Source organism: Dromiciops gliroides, chromosome 2 (genome assembly GCF_019393635.1).
Source record: "Dromiciops gliroides isolate mDroGli1 chromosome 2, mDroGli1.pri, whole genome shotgun sequence".
Classification (NCBI taxonomy): domain Eukaryota; kingdom Metazoa; phylum Chordata; class Mammalia; order Microbiotheria; family Microbiotheriidae; genus Dromiciops; species Dromiciops gliroides.
Window position 1 is genome coordinate 635,455 of NC_057862.1, and position 20,821 is coordinate 656,275.

A 20,821-nucleotide genomic window follows, 5' to 3' on the forward strand; every position below is an offset into this window, starting at 1 on the left:
CTTTGACCATTTCTCAATTGGGGAATGACTTGGTTTCTTATAAATTTGATTTAGTTCCTGATATATTTTAGAAATGAGGCTATACTAGCTATAAAAATTCTTTCCTAGCTTTCTGCCTCCCTTCTAATTTTGGGTGCATTGTTTGTTTGTACAAAACCTTTTTAATTTAATATAATTAAAATCATCCATTTTGTATTTCATAATATTCTCTATCTCTTGTTGGTCATAAACTGCCCTCCTCTCCATAAATCTGAGAGGTAAACTATTCCTTCCTCTCCTGATTTACCTGTGTTATCACCTTTTATGTCTAAATCATGTACCCATTTTGACTTTATTTTGGTATAAGGTATAAGATGTTGGTCTATGTCTACTTGCTGCCATACTATCTTCCAGTTTTCCCAGCAGTTTTTGTCAAATACTGAGTTTCTATCCCAGAATCTGGAGTCTTTGGGTTTATCAAACAGTACATTACTAAAGTAATTTACTACTGTATCTCCTGTGTCTAACCTATTTCATTGATTCACCACTCTCTTATCCAGTACCAGATAGTTTTGATGACTGTCGCTTCATAGTAAAGCTTCAGATTTGGTTCAGTTAACCGACCTTCCTGTGCATGTTTTCATGAGTTCCCTTGATATTCTTGAACTTTTGTTTCTCCAGATGAATTTTTAAATTATTTTTTCTAGCTCTATAAAATCATTTTTAAGTAGTATGATTGATATGGCACTGAATAAGTAAATTAATTTAGGTAGAATTATCATTTTTATTATATTAGCTTGGTCTATCCATGAGCAATTTATATTTTTCCAATTATTTAGATCTGATTTGATTTGTGTGAAAAGTGTTTTGTAATTGTGTTCCTGATAGCATTCCTGAGTTTGTCTTGGCAAGTAGACTCCCAAGTATTTTATATTGTCTACCATTACTTTAAATGGAGTTTCTCTTTCTATCTCTTGCTGCTGGACTTTGTTGATCATGTATAGAAATGCTGATGATTTATGTGGATTTATTCTATATTAAGTTGTTAATTGTTTCAAGTAATTTTTTAGTTGATTCTCTAGGATTCTCTAAGCATACCATCATATCATCTGCCAAGAGTGATAGTTTTGTTTCCTCCTTGCCTATTCTAATATTTTTAATTCCTTTTTCTTCTCTGATTGCTAAACCTAACATTTCTAGTATACTATTAAATAATAGAGGTGATAATGGACATCCCTGTTTCATCCCTGATCTTATTGGGAAGGTCTCTAAATTATCTCCATTGTATATAATGCTTACTGATGGTTTTAGGTAGATACTGCTTATTATTTTAAGGAAAGCTCCACCTATTCCTATGCTCTCTAGTGTTTTTATTAGGAATGGGTCCCGTATTTTGTCAAAAGCTCCAGAGATCTTTCTGAATCACAGCTCTCACCATGTGACCCCAAGCCCCAGTCAATTAACTCCAGTGGCCCCTCCCCATTAACCTCCAGGATTACATATAAAGTGTCTTTGATTTTATGTTCAAGACTCTTCAGAATTTGCCCCTTCCTACCTTTCCAGTCTCCTTACAATTTACTCCTCCCCGTGTAGTCTATGATCCAGTATTGCTGGCTTCCTCACTGTTCTTTTTCAATTCAGTTGCATTCCTGTCATAAGATACATCTCCTGACTGCTCACGTCTGGAATTATCTCCTTCCTCATCTACGAAAGCTGGTCTCCCCCTATTCCTTTAAGATTCATCTTAAATTCCCTGTTTTGGGGATTTGGCCAAACCACGAGCTGATCATTTTTACCGCGCCCCCCCCCCCCCCCCCCCCCCCCCCCCGCCTTCCCTGGGATTGCTGCCATTGCTGCTTTATCTCTCTTGATTGTTTGCACAAAGTTTTCTTCTATTTGACTGTGACTCTTTAAGAGGGGGGACCCTACTTTTTGTTGTTGTTTTGTTTTTAGCACTTAGCACAATGCCTAGTACCTACTAAGTGCTTAATCAGTGCTCACTAATTGATAGATCTATGATGATTTGTGACATTTGAGGGCCTTTACAACTCTGAGATTCTACAAAAAAATCTATGATTTATATTTGCAAGAATATCCTCCAAGAGTTCTTTTTGTAGTGGCTAAGAACTGGAAATTGAGGGGATGCCCATCAATCGGGGAATGGCGAAACTAGTTATGGTATATGACTGTAATAGAATAGTATTGTGTTATAAGAAATGATGAGCAGGATGCTCTCAGAAGAACCTGGAAAGACTTACATGAACTAATGAAGAGTGAAGTGAGAAAAAACAGGAAAATATTGTACATAGTAACAGCGATACTGTACAATGAAGAACTGTGAATGACTTAGCTTTCTCAGCAATACAATGATGCAAGACAATCCCAAAGGACTCATGATGACAAAAGAGAAAGAATCGATGGAGTCTGAATGCAGATCAAAGCATAATGTATTTTCTGTCTGTCTTTCTTTCTTTCTTTCTTTCTTTCTTTCTTTCTTTCTTTCTTTCTTTCTTTCTTTCTTTCTTTCTTTCTTTCTTTCTTCCTTCCTTCCTTCCTTCCTTCCTTCCTTCCTTCCTTCCTTCCTTCCTTCCTTCCTTCCTTCCTTCCTTCCTTTCTTCTTTCCTTCCTTCCTTCCTCAGTTTTCTTCTGCAAAATGGCTGATATGTAAATATTTTGCATGGCACATGTATAACCTATATCACATTGCTTACCATTTCAGGAGGGATAGACTTTGGAACTCAAAATTTAAAAAACAACAAACGTTAAAATTGTTTTTACATATAATTGGGGAAAATAAAATAGTATTTTAAAAAAGAATGGCCTGCATGTGTGGAAAGTTTCTGTGATATCCTAAATTCGAGAAGCTCCTGGTGTGCTGGTCAGAAGTCGTCTGTGATGTTGCTGAAAAGCCTTGGGTCAAGTGATGTAAGTAATCCTTTACTTATGGCCTTAAATGATAGAAACAATGCCAAGTATGGTGAGAAACCCCCGTGGGCCCAGACTGGACTTTTAAGTTACTCCACATCAAGTCATCTGGCTCTGCTTAGTTACATTGTAGACTTTTATTTTCTGAAAATAGAATATGCAAACAGAATATTTCATAACATCTTTTCATCATGGACTTCTCTAGGCTAAATCCATATTTAAATACAATACAATTTGATATTGAATGTTCACTCTCCATGTGCAGGGTTCAGTCATCTGGGGAAAGTAGCACCTGCTTCTTCTTCTTGGGAAATGGGTTAAGAATGTGTCCTGGCCACACTCTCCCTCTCCAAAGTCACAGCACTGGCCAGGAATGTGTGTCAAGGATGTCCATTCAGCCCCCAACCCCTCAAGGGCACCCTTGGCAATGGGGGCAGGGATGGTGGTAATGGGCTGTCACTTTGCATAGAAGGGATAGGCTGGTCCCTGTGGTGGATAACAGGTTCAAAAGGGATGGAGTCCTTCCTGGGGTGTGGGGCAGTGTCCCATGTCCTTCTTAGGGCTTGGCATTTGAGGTCTGTCCCAGTTCTGGGAGGCAAGGGAAACACTTATGAGGGGAAGGACCACACAAAGCATTGTGACAGGCAAACAACACGAAACAATGTGATACAGCTGGTGGGGAACTCTCGTGGAGTAGTTGCCTGGTCCTTTGGCCTCAGAACAACAGACAGCAATAGGGGGCCCAGAGTGGTCTAAAGCAGGGAACCTTCATGTCCAGTCCTGGCTGCCTGGACGATGGGCTGCACCAAGCTTCTAGGATACAACACAGAAGGACATCTTGATGGTTGCTTTCATGGCTTCTCACTCTCTAAGCATGGATGCCAGGAACTTATCTCGTCAGAGCTATTCCATTCATGGACACAGTGAGAGTATCTATGCCCTGGGACCCATGAGAACCTGCCGGCAAATATGGATGAGGCAGGCATGCAAGACAGACCAGAGACAGACTGTAATGTCAGGGCAAAGCTGTGGGGGAAGTGGTGTCGGGCAAGTCTCCAAACAACAGTATAACTTGCTCTGTGTGTGTGTGTGTGTGTGTGTGTGTGTGTGTGAATTACTGGCTATGTGCTCTGAAGGATGGGGAAGTGAGAGCCCTAATCTTTCCTTGTTGCTGTGGCCTCCGATGGGCAGCTCCTCCTCTTTGACCCAGGCAGGGTCCTTGCCTTGCCCCCCTAGGCAAAGCCACCCCTCTTTCCAGAAGGTTGATTATCATGGACACAAGCACACCCTCTGAGAAGGCAATGCTTCATGTCCCAATGTTTGTGGGAATGTGGGAAAGAGAACTCTAAAGGATTCCCCCATTGTAGAATGTTCCCCAAGTGCTTGTCTTTGGGAAGGGATCCCTGACTGCAACAAGGTAGGCTTCAGGCAGTTAAGTCTGAGAGAAGAGATCTGGAAATTCTGCAGAGGAGGGAATTCCCATATTAGAAATAGTATCAATTCATCACTGAAATCTAGCCCAATTCTTTGAAAGTTGAATGGAATGGAGTGGGTATACACTGCTCATGTGATCAGCCATTCCAACTTATTTGTACACAGTAGCAGAGGATGACTGTGGTCCTTAATGAGTGAATGACAAAACAGATGCAGTGAAGGGCCAGGGGCCCCCAGCAGCTCGAAAGTGTCTACTGGACAAGCAACATTAAGCTGTTCTAGACACACAGCACAGGCTCACAGACAGTTGGGTGTTCATTAAAGTGGGTCCTTATCAAAGAGGTCAGACAGACATTAAAGTGGGTCCTTATCAGAGCTGTTCCAAAACCTCAAACAAAGCTTAGTGGCACTGAGACAATGAGCACAGGACAGACTTCGTGGATCCACAAGGCGAAATGGACTGATACTAACAGGTTTTCAGGGGCTGCTAGGGCAGTGACTCATCATCATTTGGTGAAAGACACTTCGAACACCAGAAAACAGTGAATGGCGCCATCCAAGAGGTGGTATGCAGGGGACGGCCCACAAAGACCCCTGGGCGCGATAGACAGAATTGACGGGCCCCTTCTCTCCTCATGGCGTGGAGGGGCCAATGAGGGCCAAGCTGGAGCCTTAGTCCTAGAACCCGGGCTCTTGCGGATGGAGCCGATGATTAGGTAACCCAGGCTTTTTGTCACTTTGGATCAAGGTCAAGGTTGAGGGGGCCAAGGAGTGAGAAGATGGGCGGAACTTAGCTTGGCAATGAGGGAATGGAGAGGACACGCCTCCCCGGTGAGTGTAAGGGGGGAAGGACGAAGCACAGACCCGGCTCCCGGGAGGGCGTGTGGCCTCTCGGAATCCCTCCTCCCGGCCGGGTCTTCCAAGACTCCTGGTCCCCTTCTCTTGCAGCTCCGTCGCCGGCCGCTGCCCACTGCCCCCACTTCTCCCGCTCTTTCCCTTCTCAAGAATGTGGTCAGAAAGAGCCCAGTGCAGCCGCGAGAAGAGGGTGCTGCCCACCAGACGAAGCTGTGATCCGTGGGGACCAGACCCCCCCTCCCCAACCCTGCCTGTCTGCCCCGCGCATCACACAGTCGTTTCATTCCTCCACGGGCCTGTTTTGATGTTTCCCGTGCTATCGGAGCCGTACACGATGGCTTCCTCCAGGTTCCCCGTGGGCAGCCCGTTGTGGCTGGCTGTGTTACACGGCAACACCTGTGTCCGAGGGTGCATTTCGAAGTGAGCTGCGTGGGGCATTAACTCCCCCTCGGACATCTGGGCACAGCTGCAGATGACGGTGCTGGCGTCGCTGCTTTCGGGCTGGGTGATGGTGGGGAAGGGGTCGCCCTGGCCACAGCAGGAGTGGCGGTGCCCCGGCTGGCCCTCGTGTGCACTGTGGGGACTGTCCGTGGGGGAGCTGCGGATGCTGCCGCCGTCCAGGCTGGACGGGATGTGGTAGGCGTATTCTCTGTCCGCCGTGGCTGCCCGGTGCCGGCTGAAGTAGCGCGGCTTGCTTCTGCTCTTCACACACCTGGGAAGGTGTGCGCTGGGCCTGAAGGCGCCCTCCCTGTGAACGTGCATGTGGGTCTCGTCCTCCATCAGCTGCTCGCAGTGCATTTTGGCGCAGCAGGGGGTGACTGGGGCCAGGCAGGTGACGTGGTTCTGCGCCGCGTGTAGGTTGGTCAGCTTGCAGTGGCCGACCGGGGCGTGACCGAAGCCTCCGGCTTTGCTCAGACACGGGGAGTCCTGGAGACAGGGCGCGTGGATCTGGGCATCCCCGTTGGCGTTCACCTCGGGCCGGGCGTTGACCTGCACCGAGTAGGTGTTTTTTCGGGAGGGGCAGCAGGACCACCAGCAGTGCCACACGTCGTCTCGTTTTGCACAGTGGTGAATCAGAATGAAGAGCCCCAAGGTCACACAGAAGGCTCCGTAGAGGCAGCTGAATATCATGTCCAAGAAGGGGTCCTGGGACACTGCCAGGGCTCCGAAGGCCCAGGTGGCCAGGAAGAGGAAGAGGGTGAAGGCGGCCGCCCTCAGCTGAGCCTTGAAAGAATGCTCATTCTCCAGGAGGGAGGCAGAGATGATGGAGCCCGTGGCAGGGGGGCCGGCTCCAGGCTCTCCGAGGTGCCCATGGCCGGCCTCTGATACTGCCAGGCGCTGAGGCTCTTCTCTCCTTTCCTTGAGCTCATATTTGCGCTCTGGGTGGCGCCTCAGCTGGACATAGGTGCAGAGAAAATAAACACAGGTCACCAGCACGATGAAAGCCACGGGCCCATAAAAGGCCCCCAGGCTTGGCTCCCATGCCATCCAACAGCTGCAGAGGAGAGAAGCAGAGTTAGGCCATCTGTAATCAAACCCGTGTTCCCAGTGGACCCCCTGGTGCCCCCAGGGGACGAGCCCATAGACAAGACTCATAACCTCAACAATACAGGGAGCTGCAGGGCAGAGGATGAGTACGGACCCTAACACCTCCCAGGAAGTCATCAATCTGCACGGACACTGCTAGGTGCCAATTCAGTTTTTAGTCTGACCGAAATACCTTCAGACTGGGTGTGGGTGTGGGGATAGAAGTGATTCAAAGCAGCTCCCCACCCCCACCCCAGATAAACCCTAGCCAGGAAATGCTGCTAAGCCAGGTCTGGTGCCTAGGCAGGGAGTGCCCCTGGGCAGGGAGTGCCCCCAGGCAGCTCCTGCACACAGAAAGGGTCCTGCCTGCCTTTCCTTCAGCATCGACTTTCCAAATTTTGTAGTTGCCACTTATGGAGAACAACATCTTTAGGGGAAATACCTTCCTTGGGCCATTCTCTGCTTTTAGGTGATCACCATCCCCCTGAGCAGAGGACTTGGGGAACATCAATAATTCACTGCCACCACTGTCCTGCATTGAGACAACTGAACTCTGGTCTCTGAGGAGGAGGAAATGGAGAAGATGGAGGAGGAGGGGGAGGAGAAAGAGGAGGAAAAAAGAGGGAGGGGGAGGCAATGGAGAAGGGAAGGAGGAGGAGGAGGAAAAGGGAGCAGAGGAGGGGGAGAAGGGGAGGAGAGAGGGGAAGGACAGGGATTGGGGAGGGAGGGGAAGTAATGAGAAGGGCTCAGAGCATTCCCAGGGCAGACTCAGCACATAAGTGTGGGAGGAGACCCCAGACAGAGGACAGTAGAGAGGTCGAGGGACTCATCCAGGGTCACCCAGCTGGCTCCTCCTCTCTCTTTGCTGCCCTAGGCTCTGTATCAGGGTTAGATGCTAGAAGGCTGGAATGGGATACCTTGAGAGGACACAAACCATTCTTATTCTGCAGGGTGTGGGTCTCAGCTTGTGGTGGTATTTTCCACTGTGGCCAAATGCTTGGCCCTTGTGCCAGTGTCCTGCTGTGTCCCAGCTGGCTGTGGTCCTGGGCCTATGAAGTGATCAGTCCAGTCTGACCCTATTCCAGGCTGGGTCAGTAGGACTATCCAGAGAAGTGGTAAAGCCAGACCAAGTAGTCTGAGAATTGGCCACATTCCTAATGCCACCCGGTGCCACTGCCCATACCCACATCCATGCTGTCACTAGGGCTTCCTGTAACCTGTTTGATTCAGCTCAGCGAACCTGTCTAGCCTATGGTCAAAGGCAAGACATGGGCCAAGTGTAGGATGAGGGAGGGAAGATTCACGAAGGGAGAAGATGAAGGAGAAGGGAATTGGGTGAGGGCCACCCAGGCAAACCCAGAGCTCCTTCCTAGGCCACACCCTGTCCCTGGAAATGATACACTTGCATGCCTGTCCAAGGTGTTCTCTCTTCCTGTATCATGGATCTTTTCAGTCACTTAGTAAGAATGATTCAAATCCATCCTGACCCTGGGAAAGTCACTTGGCCTTTATCAGGCCATTGATAAGATGGGAAGCAAACATGCAGGCATGACAAGAATGAAGGGCCTTTAGCCAGGCCATGGGAAGCTCATGGGAAAGATTAGGCATGGCTAGCTTTGGGGAAGAATCAGGGCAGCTGTGTTCATTGGCCATTTACAGGGTGCAGGGTGGGGAAGAGATATTGCCTCCAATTCATTCATTTTTGAACATTTTTATTTAAAGTGTTCAGTTCCAAATTCTATTCCTGTCCACCCTGAGGCAGTAAGCAATCAGATATAGGTCATACATATGCAATTATGTCAAGTATTTCCATATTTGTCATTTTGTACAAGAAGACTAGAATAAAAGAAAGAAAGAAAGTGAAAACCAGCATGCTTCAGTCTGTATTTAAACGATAACAGTTCTTTCTCTGAAGGTGTATTGAGGACTTTATTAGTCCTTTGGGATTGTCTTGGATCCCTGTATTGCTGAAAAGAGCTCGGCCATTCACAATTCTTTATGGAAGTATATTGCTGTTACTGGGTACAACCTTCTCCTGTTTCTGCTCACTTCACTTTCCAACAGTTCATACAAGTCTCTCCAGGTCTTTCTGAAATCATCCTGCTCATCTTTTCTCATAGCACAATAATATTCCATCCCCATTGTGGTTGTTTAGCCATTCCCCAATGGATGGGCATCCCTTTGATTTCCAATACTTAGCCACCATGAAAAGAGCTGCTATATATTTTTTTTGTACAAATCAGTCCTTTCCCCTTCTGAGGGATGTCTTTGCATTGTCCCCAATTTAGATGCCAGTGTCAGGAAAGACTTTCTAATGTGAAGCCTACCCTTTAATGGGATGGATTGCTTGGGGGAGGGGGCTTCCTCTTCCCTAGAACAAAGGCTGGGTGACTACTGCTGAGGTGTGGTGTAGACAGGGCTGTTTTTATTCAGGTCTACACTGGAATTGGCACAGAGACTGCTGGAGCCTAGAAGAATTAATTTCTACTGCCCCAAACCATTCTTGCTTCTTTTGGTTTTGCATGAGTCACAATGAGCTTATCACCAGCTGAAACACATGGGTTTTCCCCTACATGAACTGCTGAACCAGATCCCTTCCAGTCTAATTGGGTAATTCATTTTCTAAACCTCGTCGTGTTTTCACAGATTTCTGTTACATTTCACCTTGTTGTGTAGAGATCATTCTGAACCCCAAGCCTGCTGTCTTGGGGACCCCTCCCAGTTTTTGTGCTGCCGTCAAATCAGTTAAATGTGTCTTTGGTCTCTGCCTTCAAGGCATCAGTGAACATGTGAATCTGATGTCAGAGGCCCAGAAAAATGGGTCCAAAGTCCTTTGGGCTCTGTAGGGATGACTGCGAGGTTCCGGGTTGGATGAGCAGCAGCCATAGCACCATGGGGCAGAGGTGGGATGGGGCCTAGCCCCATGCAGCTTGTCTGATGACCTGGCTCCTCTTGGTGATTGAACACTCCCTGTGCCCAGCCCATGACAGTACATGGAAGGTTAGTGCTGCCCTGGGGTGTGTTAAGAGGACTAGAGGAGGGGCAGCTGGACCCCATCCACAGCCCCATTTGAGTTCAGTGCTGGGAGCCACCTGCTGAGAGTGTTAGCAGAGGGGAATGACAAGCACAGGGAGGGAGGTCTATATCTCAGGAAAAGCACTTTGCCCAGAAAATGGGGGCCCACAGAGTTTCCCTAAGACTCCCTTCTGTTCTCTAGAGAACATTGGGCATAGAAGACCACCCATCAGCACTTTGTACACCCCCGGCAGTCTCCTCGAGCCACACTCAGGCACATTTAGCCCTCTCCAGTGCGATGCCCTCATTGCCCTTCCCATTTGTCGAACACACCAGAAGCCTGCTCTTGAATGGGAAACACTGACAGGATGCTGACTTCCTTGGGATTGCTCTGCTAGAACTTCGGGGAAGCCCCATTTCTGGTTGCCTCTTCTTTGGCTCCCCTGTAATGATGAGCCCAGAGCAGAGTCTCACTGAATGGTGATGAATGAACACATGTATTGTTAGCTACAGAAACTTCAGAGACTGCAGCCTCCCTCGGCCAATGCTTGTTTCTGTGCACAGAGCACAGATGGGGCGGGAAGCCCCCCCAACATCCCAAAATCCAGTTCTCATCATCGGTTTAATTGGACAAGCCCAAAGTTAGTTGCTAAATTCTTTCCATGCGAATGATCCGAGCTTCTCTTCTCTTGCTTTACCGACATTGATCTCACCCAGATCTTCCCCAACCCTCTTCAAGGAGAAACTCTTTGCTGCTGCCCACATGGCCAGATTCCTTGACTTGCAGAAGCTGTCTTCACCCCTTCCCTGGGAGGACCTGCTTTCCGGGGCTGCAGCCCTGGTGTGGACGTGTTTTTTGAAACGTCTCTTGTTCCTATCTCCATGAATGTCCCAGTGCACTCCAGTCTCTACAACTGCCCAAGGAGAGAATGGCTTGCTTAGGAGGAGCCCTGAGATGCTGATTCTTCTTGGAAAACTGCAGGGATCCTCGAGGTCTTGCAAGTACAGCCTGGACTCCTGCCTCTGTTACTCATGCAGATCGCATCTGGGCCCACGGCAATCAAATGAAACGTTTCTGTCCCAGGTTCTCGCTCCGTCCTCTGCCATCACCATGCCTTTGCACAGGCTGTAGCCCACGCCTGGGATGCATTTCCCTCAGATTCTCTCTGTGTTGAATACTTCCCTCCTTTCTTCCAAGAACCAGTTCCAGTCCCTGTGTTTTGTGGAGTCTGCCCTCTTGGCCCGCCTTCCTTGGGTATGCCTGACTGCTGTGGTGAGAAGGGCTTCTCCATCTGCTCCTAGATATCTCCCATTTGCACAGTCTGGTCACTCACAGCTCTCTGTATTCACAGTGATGAGCTGCTGGTGACTCAGAGTCATTCGAAGTCACCTGGAGGCCTCTGGATTGGTTTGCTGGGGGGGGGAGTAGAAGGGATGACTTCTGAAGCCCCTCATGTTTCTGAGCTTCCAGGGTGCTAGCATTGATCTAACGTGATTATGACTCCGGGACTCAATGGACTTTTGCTTCATCTTGTCACAGCAATGTATGTTAGTACAGGTCTAGCAGCTAAGAGGGCCTGCCATCTAGGGACTCGCCTTGCCTGAGCCTGGGAGAGGTGCACCAGGCATGCTGGGCAGAGGCGTGGCACTCTTTGTCCGTGGCAACGCAAGAATACATTGGATCCACATTCAGAGAATGATGGTGGGGCTGGCCCCAGAATGGGCAGGACCCCCTGCCCTGCACGTGTAATAGGAATTCTGAAATCAGGTGCACTCTAAACTAACCTGAATAATGTATCAACTGGTGGAGCAAGCCAAAGACATTTGTGACATGTGTCATAGCCACACAAAGATAGCTGTCCTGTCTGAGAAGTAGGAAGTGTGGGGCTGCATCCTACAGGTAATGTGGGCTAGAAGGCCCTAGAATGCCTGTCCCTGGTAGGGGGACAGGTCACTCCCATGCAAGACAAGCCAAGAAGCTCTGAGGTCTTTGAGACAACATTGTGTGAAAATGGCACCCTACCTGTCAGTGGGATTGTTGGATTAGGTAGGAAGGTGGTTGTTTACCCATCCAGGCATTTGTGGATGTCATTGAAATAAGGCCCCTAGAAGGGGCCACTGCAGGAAATTAATTGGTCCCAAGTCCCCCAGAGGATGTCTCCATGATAAAACAGGGCCATTCATTAAGAGGATATGAGTCAAGAAACTGGAGTTGTGGGGCAGCTAGGTGGCACAGTGGATAGAGCACTGGCCCTGGATTCAGGAGGACCTGAGTTCGGATCCAACCTCAGACACTTGACAATTACTAGCTGTGTGACCCTGGGCAAGTCACTTAACCCCGATTGCCTCACAAAAAAAAAAAGAAACAAGTTGATGAGAGGTCGCTGTATTCAGTGATTTACCTTTGAGACTGTCTCCCAACTGGAGGCAACTCTCACAGCCCCTTTGGGGGGATGGAAGTGTGCAATCAGAGGATCTTCCCAAGTAATGTACATGGGAGGCTCAGGGGCTCACTCTAAGCCACACATCTGTGTGTGCATGTGCATATGCATATGTATATGCATGTCTGTGTGTGCATGTGTGCGCATGCATTGCATGTGCGCATATGCATGTGTATGCATATATCTCTGTGTGCATGTGTGCATGTGTATATGTATTTCTCTGTGAGCGTGTGTGTGCATGTGTGCACATGTGAGCATGTGTCTTTGTGTGCACATGTTTATGTATATGCACGCACGTGTGCATGTGTGTATGCACACACGTGTCTGTGTACATGTGTGCATGTTGCATACATACATGCCTCTCTGTGTATGCGTGTATGCATGTGCGTATGCTTGTGTATATTTATGTCTCTCTCTGTGTATGCATACATGTGTATGTATGTGTGTACATGTGTATATGCATTCGTGTGTGTGTCTCCCTCAGGCTCTAATTGTAGAACCCTCTCCCCCCCACCACCAAGAAGCTCCACCCCAGTGAGGCCATACTTACTATGGCGCACCGTCACTCTCTGGCCCGTAATTTTGTATGTTGGTTGCAGCTGTAATTCCGCAGATAATCAGAGGGACACCTCCACTAATCAGGTAAAATCTGCCAAGAGAAAAAGGGTCATATTTTACTCCCTGGGGGAGGGGGCAGCCTAGTGGCATTCTCTGCATGTGTCTACAGAGATCTTTTCTCATAAGCTCTTTGTGGGGCTGTGGGGCGTTCTGTAGCCTCCTTAGGAGTGGTGGCCCCAAAGGTTCCATCTACTCCATGGAGCGAGGCACCAGTGGACCAGAGCGGGGTTGGGGTTTGCTAGGAGCATCAACTGGACCTCCAGGGGACACACAGAGAGAACATTAGTAGCAGATCCCAAGGGGATGTGTGTGGAGGGTGTTTATTTACATGTATGTGTACCCATGTATGCAGTTGTATGTGAATGGACATTGCTCAGACAAGACAATGTGTGTGCTTTAAAATGCTGCAGAAACACTGGATGTCACTAGTAATTGTATACAACCTACCAAGAAATGCACATGACCTGAAAAAGACCGACTCAATGATAGTAAACCTGCATGTCCTCAGACCTCAGTCACACACGGGGCTCCTTGCAGACAGAGAACCAGCTCTGCTGTGATGGGAAAGCTGTGGACTTGGAGCCAAAAAGCCTGAACTCAGTCAAGTCGTGGCTGTGTCACCAGTGAGAGCATCTTTCTCCCCTTGGCTTTCTTTTCCTCTGCCGAGGGGCGAATGACAATTATTGAAGGGCAGCTGAGGGCACTTAGGTTAGGCTCCTGAGCCTTTGGCAGTAAGGACACACATACTCCAAGCCTGGGGAAAGGACTTTGCAAGTTACAGGCTTATTGGTTTGTTCAGGAAAACCCCTTGGGCTGTGCCACTCCTACGATGGCCTTACCATCGACGGACCTCTTGAGAGCACTTTCAGGGTTCAGAAGCACTTAGGGGACAACAGCTCATTGGACCCTCCCAACCCTTGGTAAGATGGGTAGGATGAGTGATAGACCCATTCTATAGATGGGGAGACTGAGACTTGGGTGCAGTGACCTGCCCAGGGACACACATCAGGAGGTACGGCAACACTCATCAGCCTTCATGGACTCAATGACTATCTCTTTGTTGTTGCTGCTCCAAAGCATTAATTCAACTCTAATCTGTCTGTTGATGCCCAGTCTGAGATGTCTGAAAGGCCATTGGAAAGGCAGGACTGGAGGTCAGCAGAGATTGAAGGCTCCTCAGTATAGAGATGGTCATTCAGTACATGAGAGTTGATGAAAAGAGGACTCCAGGATAGGACCCTGAGGGACCCTATGATTAGCGGGCATGACCTAGGGAGAGTCCAGCAGAGGAGGAGCTGGCAGGGATGGAGGAGGAGAACCAGGAGAGGGGAGTGAAGATCTTGACAGAAGAGGATCCAGGAGGAGAGAGTGAGCAATAGCACCCAAGACTGGAGAAAGAGAGAGAGAGAGAGAGAGAGAGAGAGAGAGAGAGAGAGAGAGAGAGAGAGAGAGAGGGAGGAGAGGGAGGGTGGAGAAAAGGCCCCTGGACCATTGACCCTTTGGGGAGAGAAGTTTGGATGGGATAATGAGGTCAGAAGACAGATTTTAAGGGGTTAAAGAGAAAGTGGGAGGAAAAAAGCATCCTGGGCAGGTCTCCACAGGCCTAGGACTTTTAGAAGCCCTGCAGATGGGCCATTCCATCATCACAGGCCCCAGAAAATAAGGGAGGGGAAGTTTCTGTTAGCAGGTGGGACACTAGCTCAGGAGTCTGTCTTTGCCCACCTAAGAGAAGAGGGGCTTCCCCTTTCCTCTGCTCAGGTGAGTCTCATTGATAACAGCCTCCACTGTGTGAAAGCCTGCTCCGTGGGTGAAGTTTCAGAAGCTAACCTGAAAACAGAAGAGCCCTTGCCCCAGGGATGGCGTGGGATGTCATCACTCTGCTCTTTCAGTCAGAGAGAGGAGCGCGGGCATCCCCACAGACCTGGCTCTCCAGTTTGCCAAGAACTTCCCGGGCTTCCTGCCTTCAAGGAGGCAGCCTTTTTCCAGAGTGACATGCTATTTACACACTGACATAAACACAAGGTAATTTGAGGAGAGAGAGCCAGGGATATACTGAGAGAGCGAGAGAGCACTAATACTTCTGGGGATACGGAAATCACAAGGCAGGGGAAGAGGCCACCCCAGTCCCAGAAAAGCTGTGTTCAAGTCCTGTCTCTGCTTCTTATGCTTTGTGTGATCTCAGACTGGACTTAATCCAGCAGGGGCCCCGGGGTGGGCTGAACACCCCCGGCATCCTTTCTGGCTCTCCAACTCTGATCTACACATAAGCCTTTATAAACAACATACAAAACCAATGCAGAGAAAATCTGGGGAGGAGGGGTGGCCTTAGCAGCCAGGAGAATCAGGAGGAGCCTCATGGAGGAGGTGGCATTTGAGATAAGCTTGTGAAGGGGTGGAGGTGAAGAGGAAGACAGCTTCTTTAGAGGCACTGTGGTGAAATGTCCTATGTGAGGAAGAGCCAACAGGGAATTAGGATGTTAGAGGGCATGGAGAGGAGCACTGTGTAATAAGCCTGGGAAGTCAGGGTGAAGGGGTCTAAATGGCTCAAAGAGGGCTTTGTATCTGATGCCGGACATAGCAGAGAGTTTATCGAGTAGGGGCTGGGAGAGAGGCGGCACGATTGATATTGATCCTTTAGGGAAATCCCTCTGACAGCAGAGTAGAAAAATGGATTGGAAAGGGGAGAACCTGGCAGGAGGAATCCTGCATCTGTCCAAGTGAGAGGCTATGGAGGTCCGCCCCAGGATGTGGGTGAGGGAAAGGGGAGGATGGAACGACAAGATTTGGCAGCAGATTGGCTGTATGGTAGGAGTGTGAGTGAGGAGCCGAGGATGGGAGCCCCATGATTCAGAGGATGGACATGTCCTTGACAGGGATAAGAAGTGACAGGAGGTTTGGAGAGAAAATAATGAGTTTTGGTTTGAACAGATGGAATGGGAGATGCCTGCAGTTCATCCAGTCTAAGATGTTCAGTACTGAAGCTCAGGAGGGAATTAGAGCTGGGTCTATGGATCTAGGAGGTGTCTGTGTGAGGTGGGGGCTGATTGAGCACCAGTAATGGTGGCAATGACAGTAATAATAGCAAACGTGTATTTTTTACCTGAAGGCTTGAGAAGAGCTTTTGTCATATTATCTCATTTTATCCTAACGGCAACTCACGAGGGAACTGCTATTATTTTTCAGAGAAGGAAACTGAGGCAGAGAGAGTGACTTGCCTTTAGCAAATGTGTGCAGGTGAGCATAGAGAAAGAAGAGAAAAGGACCCAGGACAGAGAGTGCATGGTATGGATCCTAATGATGAGGCAGCCAGCGGAGAGAGAAGGGGAGGAAACCAGGGAGAACTGGGGGCTGTTGGGAGGATGCAGAGAGGAGAGGGTCCAGGAGGAGGAGGTCAATGGGCAAGGAGGAAGGCTACCTAGAAGAGGCCATGGGCCACCGTCATTGAGAGACCTTCAGTAACCCTGCAGGTAGAGAACTGGCTCACTTGTGTGATGAAGATGGAATCCAGGTGGCCGGGACTCCTTTGGGAGGCAGCGCCTGAGCTGAGCCTCGGTGGAAGCTCAGGATTCTCAAGGGTGGAGTGATAAGTCAGAACATAGAAGGCACAAAGAGGGGAAATGGGAAGTTTCAAAAGACCATACTGTGAAGAGCTTTAAAAGCTCATCTGACTAGCTGCCCCACATCTCAAACTGCATCACAAAGCAGTATGTCCCAGCACAATATGGTGCTGGCTGGTCAGTGGACTACAAGACACTTCGGTAAGTGACCACAGTAATCTAGTGCATGAGAAACCCAAAGAGCAAATATTTTTTTGGATGAGGCAATTGGGGTTAAGTGACTTGCCCAGAGTCACACAGCTAGTAAGTGTCAAGTGTCTAAGGCCAGATTTGAACTCAGGTCCTCCTGAATCCAGGGCCTGTGCTCTACCCACTGCACCACTTAGCTGCCCCAAGAGCAAAGATTTTAAGACAAAAATATATCATTTGACAAAAACTTCGGGGAAAACGGGAAAACAGTATTGCAGAAACTAGGCATAGATCAACACCTCACACCATATACCAAGAGAAGGTCAAAATGGGTACATAATTTACACATACTGAATGATGCCATAAGCAAATGATGAGAGCATGGAATAGTTTACCTGTCAGATCTATGGATGAGGAAAGAATTTAGAACCAAACAAGATATAGAGACTATGAGAAAATATGAAATGATAATTTTGATTATATAAAATTAAAAATTAGAAGGAAAGCAGAAAACTGGGGAAAGATTTTTGCAGCAAGTATCTCAGATAAAGGCCTCATTTCTCAAATATATAGTGAAAAGACTCAAACTTATAAGAATATGAGTCATTCCCCAATTGAGAAATGGTCAAAGGATATGAGCAGGCAGTTTCCAGACAAAGAAATCAAAGCTATCCATAGTCATATAAAAAAATGCTCTAAATCACTATTGATTAAAGAAACGCAAATTAAAACAACTTTGAAGTACCACCTCACACCTATCAGATTGGCTAATATGGCAAAAAAGAAAAAACGATAAATGTTGTATGGGATATGGGAAAACTGGGACACTAATAAACTGATGGTGGAGTTGTGAACTGATCCAACCATTCTGGAGAGCAGTTTGGAACTGTGCATATCATTTGGTCCAGCAATTCCACTGCTAGGTCTATATCCCAAAGACATAAAAAGGGGGAAAGGACCTATTTGTACAAAAAATATTCATAGTAGCTCTTTTGTGGGGACTAGGAAATGGAAATTGAGGGGATGCCCATTAATTGTAATGTAATTGTAATGGAATATTATTGTGCTATAAGAAAGGACAAGCAGGATGATTTCAGAAAAAACTGAAAGACTTTCATGAACTGATGCAAAGTTAAGTGAACAGAACCAGGAGAACATTATACACAGTAAAAGCAATATTGTACGATGAATGTGAATGACTTAGCTCTTCTCAGCGATACAGTGATCCAGGACAATCCTAAAATGATTCATGACAAAATATGCTATCCTCCTCCAGAGAAAGAACTGATATTGTCTGAATACATATTATGCTCCTTCCTTCCTTTTCTCTCTTCTTGTATAAAGTGACTAACATGGAAATGTTTTACATGACTGCATATGTACAGTCTATACTGCTTACCATCTCAGGGAAGTGGGGAGGGAAGGAGGAAGGGAGGGATAGAATTTGGAACTCAAAACTTAAAAAAAACCCAAGTGTTAAAAATGGTTTTAACTTGTAATTGGGGAAAAATAAAATACTATTATTTTTAAAAAGCTAAGCTAGGGGCAGCTAGGTGGTGCAGTGGATAAAGCACTGGCCCTGGATTCAGGAGGACCTGAGTTCAAATCCGGCCTCAGACACTTGACACTTACTGTGTGACCCTGGGCAAGTCACTTAACCCTCATTGCCCCCCCCCCAAAAAAGCTAAGCTGAGAATTTGGGGCTTTATCCTGGAGGAACCAGGGAGCCATGGAAGATCCTTGAGCAGGGAGGTGACATGGTCAGCTTTCGAAATATTAACCTGATAGCTATGTGGATGATGGATTAGAGAGGGAGAGAGAGTTGAAGTGGGGACACAAATATGGAAGCCACCATAAAAGTTAATGAAGGGCTGAAGTAGGGTGGTGGCTGTTTGAGTTGTGGGTAGGTGGGAAAGAGAAGAAAACAAACATTTATTAAGGACCTACTATGTGACAGGCATTGTGATAAATGCTTTACAGATATTATCTCATTTGACTGGAAGGATGAGAGATGGCTATTACAACGTGGAAACTTCACAGACACGCAGCAGTGCTCTCTCTCTCTCTCTCTCTCTCTCTCTCTCTCTCTCTCCTTTCCTCTCTCTTTATTTCTTTATCTCTCCTTTTCTTTCATTGCAGCTTCATTAGTTAAACTGAACTCCATCTCTCTGATCCCTGACTAGGAAAGAAATCCTTGGTCATTCCTGAAGATGCAATTTGTGCTTAAAAATAGAAGTGGGGGGGGCAGCTAGGTGGCTCAATGGATAAAGCACCGGCCCTGGATTCAGGAGTACCTGAGTTCAAATCCGGCCTCAGACAATTGACACTTACTAGCTGTGTGACCCTGGGCAAATCACTTAACCCCCACTGCCCCCCCCACAAAAATAGAAGCAGGAAAAACAGATCCAAGCAGTCTGAAACAAGGCCAGGCCACCGGGCAAGGATGCCTAAGGAATCCTAGCATAAATGCCCTGAAAGAACATCCCCAGATGCCAAGTCTCACAAAAGGTAAAGAATGACAGTGAGCACAGACCATAGTCCCTCAGCTGCGAGTTGGAGCAGAAAACCAACTTGCTTCCCACACCCCTGTAGGGAGAAGTCCTGAGGAATGATCTGAGGAAAATGGCCTCAGGGAAACACACTTCCAGCTGGAAGTTGGGCTCCCAAAGTGCTGGCGTCAGAGTTCTTTCCCCACAAGCTTGAGACAGCACTATAGGTTTCATTGTTCCAGTCCAGCATGGAGTTGGCTGATAATTACCTCTAACATCACTCTGGCTCCTGCCTTCTTCCCTGAGGCTGTGTCCATTGGCACATCAGCAGCAGCACAGTCATCTTTCTGGCTGTCCTGCCAATGAAGCCCAAGGTAGGCATGGACAAGCATTGCCACCTATCTTCTAAAATCAATGACCAACCAGGCAGCCTTTTGACCTTCAGACAGTGGAGGAAAGAACCTTTAGTCTACCCACCCTTAATCAAGGCACAATTGTGAGCCTGTCTGCTGATGGCAGCATCACTCAGTGTCCTAGGCAAGAAAAGGGAGAAGCTCGGTGAGTGTACAATATCACACATCTTGGCACCTCGAACCATCACACTCCTTGTACCAACATCCATGCTGTTACCATCGAGAGGAGATTAGATGGGCTGGATCAAGTCTGTGCAGAGGTCAGTCAAAATATTATTCCTCACTCTTGGAGGTGGGGTGAGAGCTGCTCCTGAAGCAACAGGAAGACAGAGCATTTGTTCTAGCACCATTTATTTTGTGGCTAGGACTTTCAGACTGTCTTTAGGGGCCTTGCTAGGCAGGCATACGGATTGTAGTTTTTGGATACAGACATTTGGCGGCACTGTTAATTCAGCATTCATTAAGTGCTCACCATGTACTCAGCACTGGAGATGCAATGACAAAAGGGAGAAGACCCCAGTGCTCAAAGAAGAAACCTCTTGTTTTCTCCCTCAGAGTGATTTTGAATGCTGAAGATCCAGTGTGGAGGCTTGGGAGTCATTAAAATGAAGTCCTTTCTTTGTGACCCCTCTGACGCCACTCCATGAAGTCTTCCCAGATGGAGCCCCCCACCCCAGACATCTCTTGCATGGGTTATGCCCACTGTTCTCGATGGCGCCCTTGCCCAGATCATGCCTCTGTTTTGTGTTTTTTTGGTGGGAGCTCGGTTTCTTCCTTGAGATTGGCAGCTTCTCCAGGGAGGGGATCATGGGGGCCCTTAACTCTGGATAACACTCAGAATAGGCTCCAAACACAGGAAGAGTGCCATGAATAATGGGCAGGTCCGGGGGCACTTAGAGTGGGTGGGCCAACCCAGTTCCTGTGCCAGCCTGGAGGCAGCAGCTCCCCTCAGGTCTCAAGCTTTGTCCGTGGTGCTGACAGTCCTTCTTCTCTGAGTCTTGGTGGTTCCCCATCCCCCACAAACAGGGTCAGACCAAACGAGTCCTTGCTTTTCTTTGGCAGGGCAATGAGGGTTAAGTGACTTGCCCAGGGTCACACAGCTAATAAGTGGCAAGTGTCTGAGGCTGGATTTGAACTCAGGTCCTCCTGACTCCAGGGCCGGTGCTCTATCTACTGTGCCACCTAGCTGCACCCCCCCCCCTCCCCAAATGAGTCTTTAAGAGAGTCTCAGAAGCCCTCCGTGGGCTACTGGTCTCCACCAACAATGTTGGCAGAAGTCACAGTGACAACTCTGTCCCATTCCCCAAATGCTTCATGTTCATCCTCTAATTCACTCCTCACCATGCGCCTCAGTGGCAGGAAGAGCAGTACCCGACAAG

The 20,821-nt window shown here is 47.9% G+C and overlaps 1 protein-coding gene across 2 annotated transcripts in view; it reads right to left on the minus strand.

Annotated features, from left to right (window-relative positions):
- Window positions 1–2,875: 2,875 nt before the first annotated feature.
- The window catches only part of ADGRA1 (adhesion G protein-coupled receptor A1), a 299,237-nt gene continuing 281,291 nt past the window's right edge, over window positions 2,876–20,821 (minus strand). Inside the window, exons 18-19 of one of the 2 annotated variants that reach the window (XM_043988669.1) lie at window positions 12,727–12,825; window positions 2,876–6,688 (exon numbers count right to left, since the gene is read on the minus strand). In XM_043988669.1, the coding sequence (XP_043844604.1) occupies window positions 5,461–6,688; window positions 12,727–12,825 (1,327 nt within the window). In that variant the 3' untranslated portion in view covers window positions 2,876–5,460. The remainder of the gene's footprint in view (window positions 6,689–12,726; window positions 12,826–20,821) is intronic. The other variant, XM_043988670.1, reaches the window with a different exon arrangement.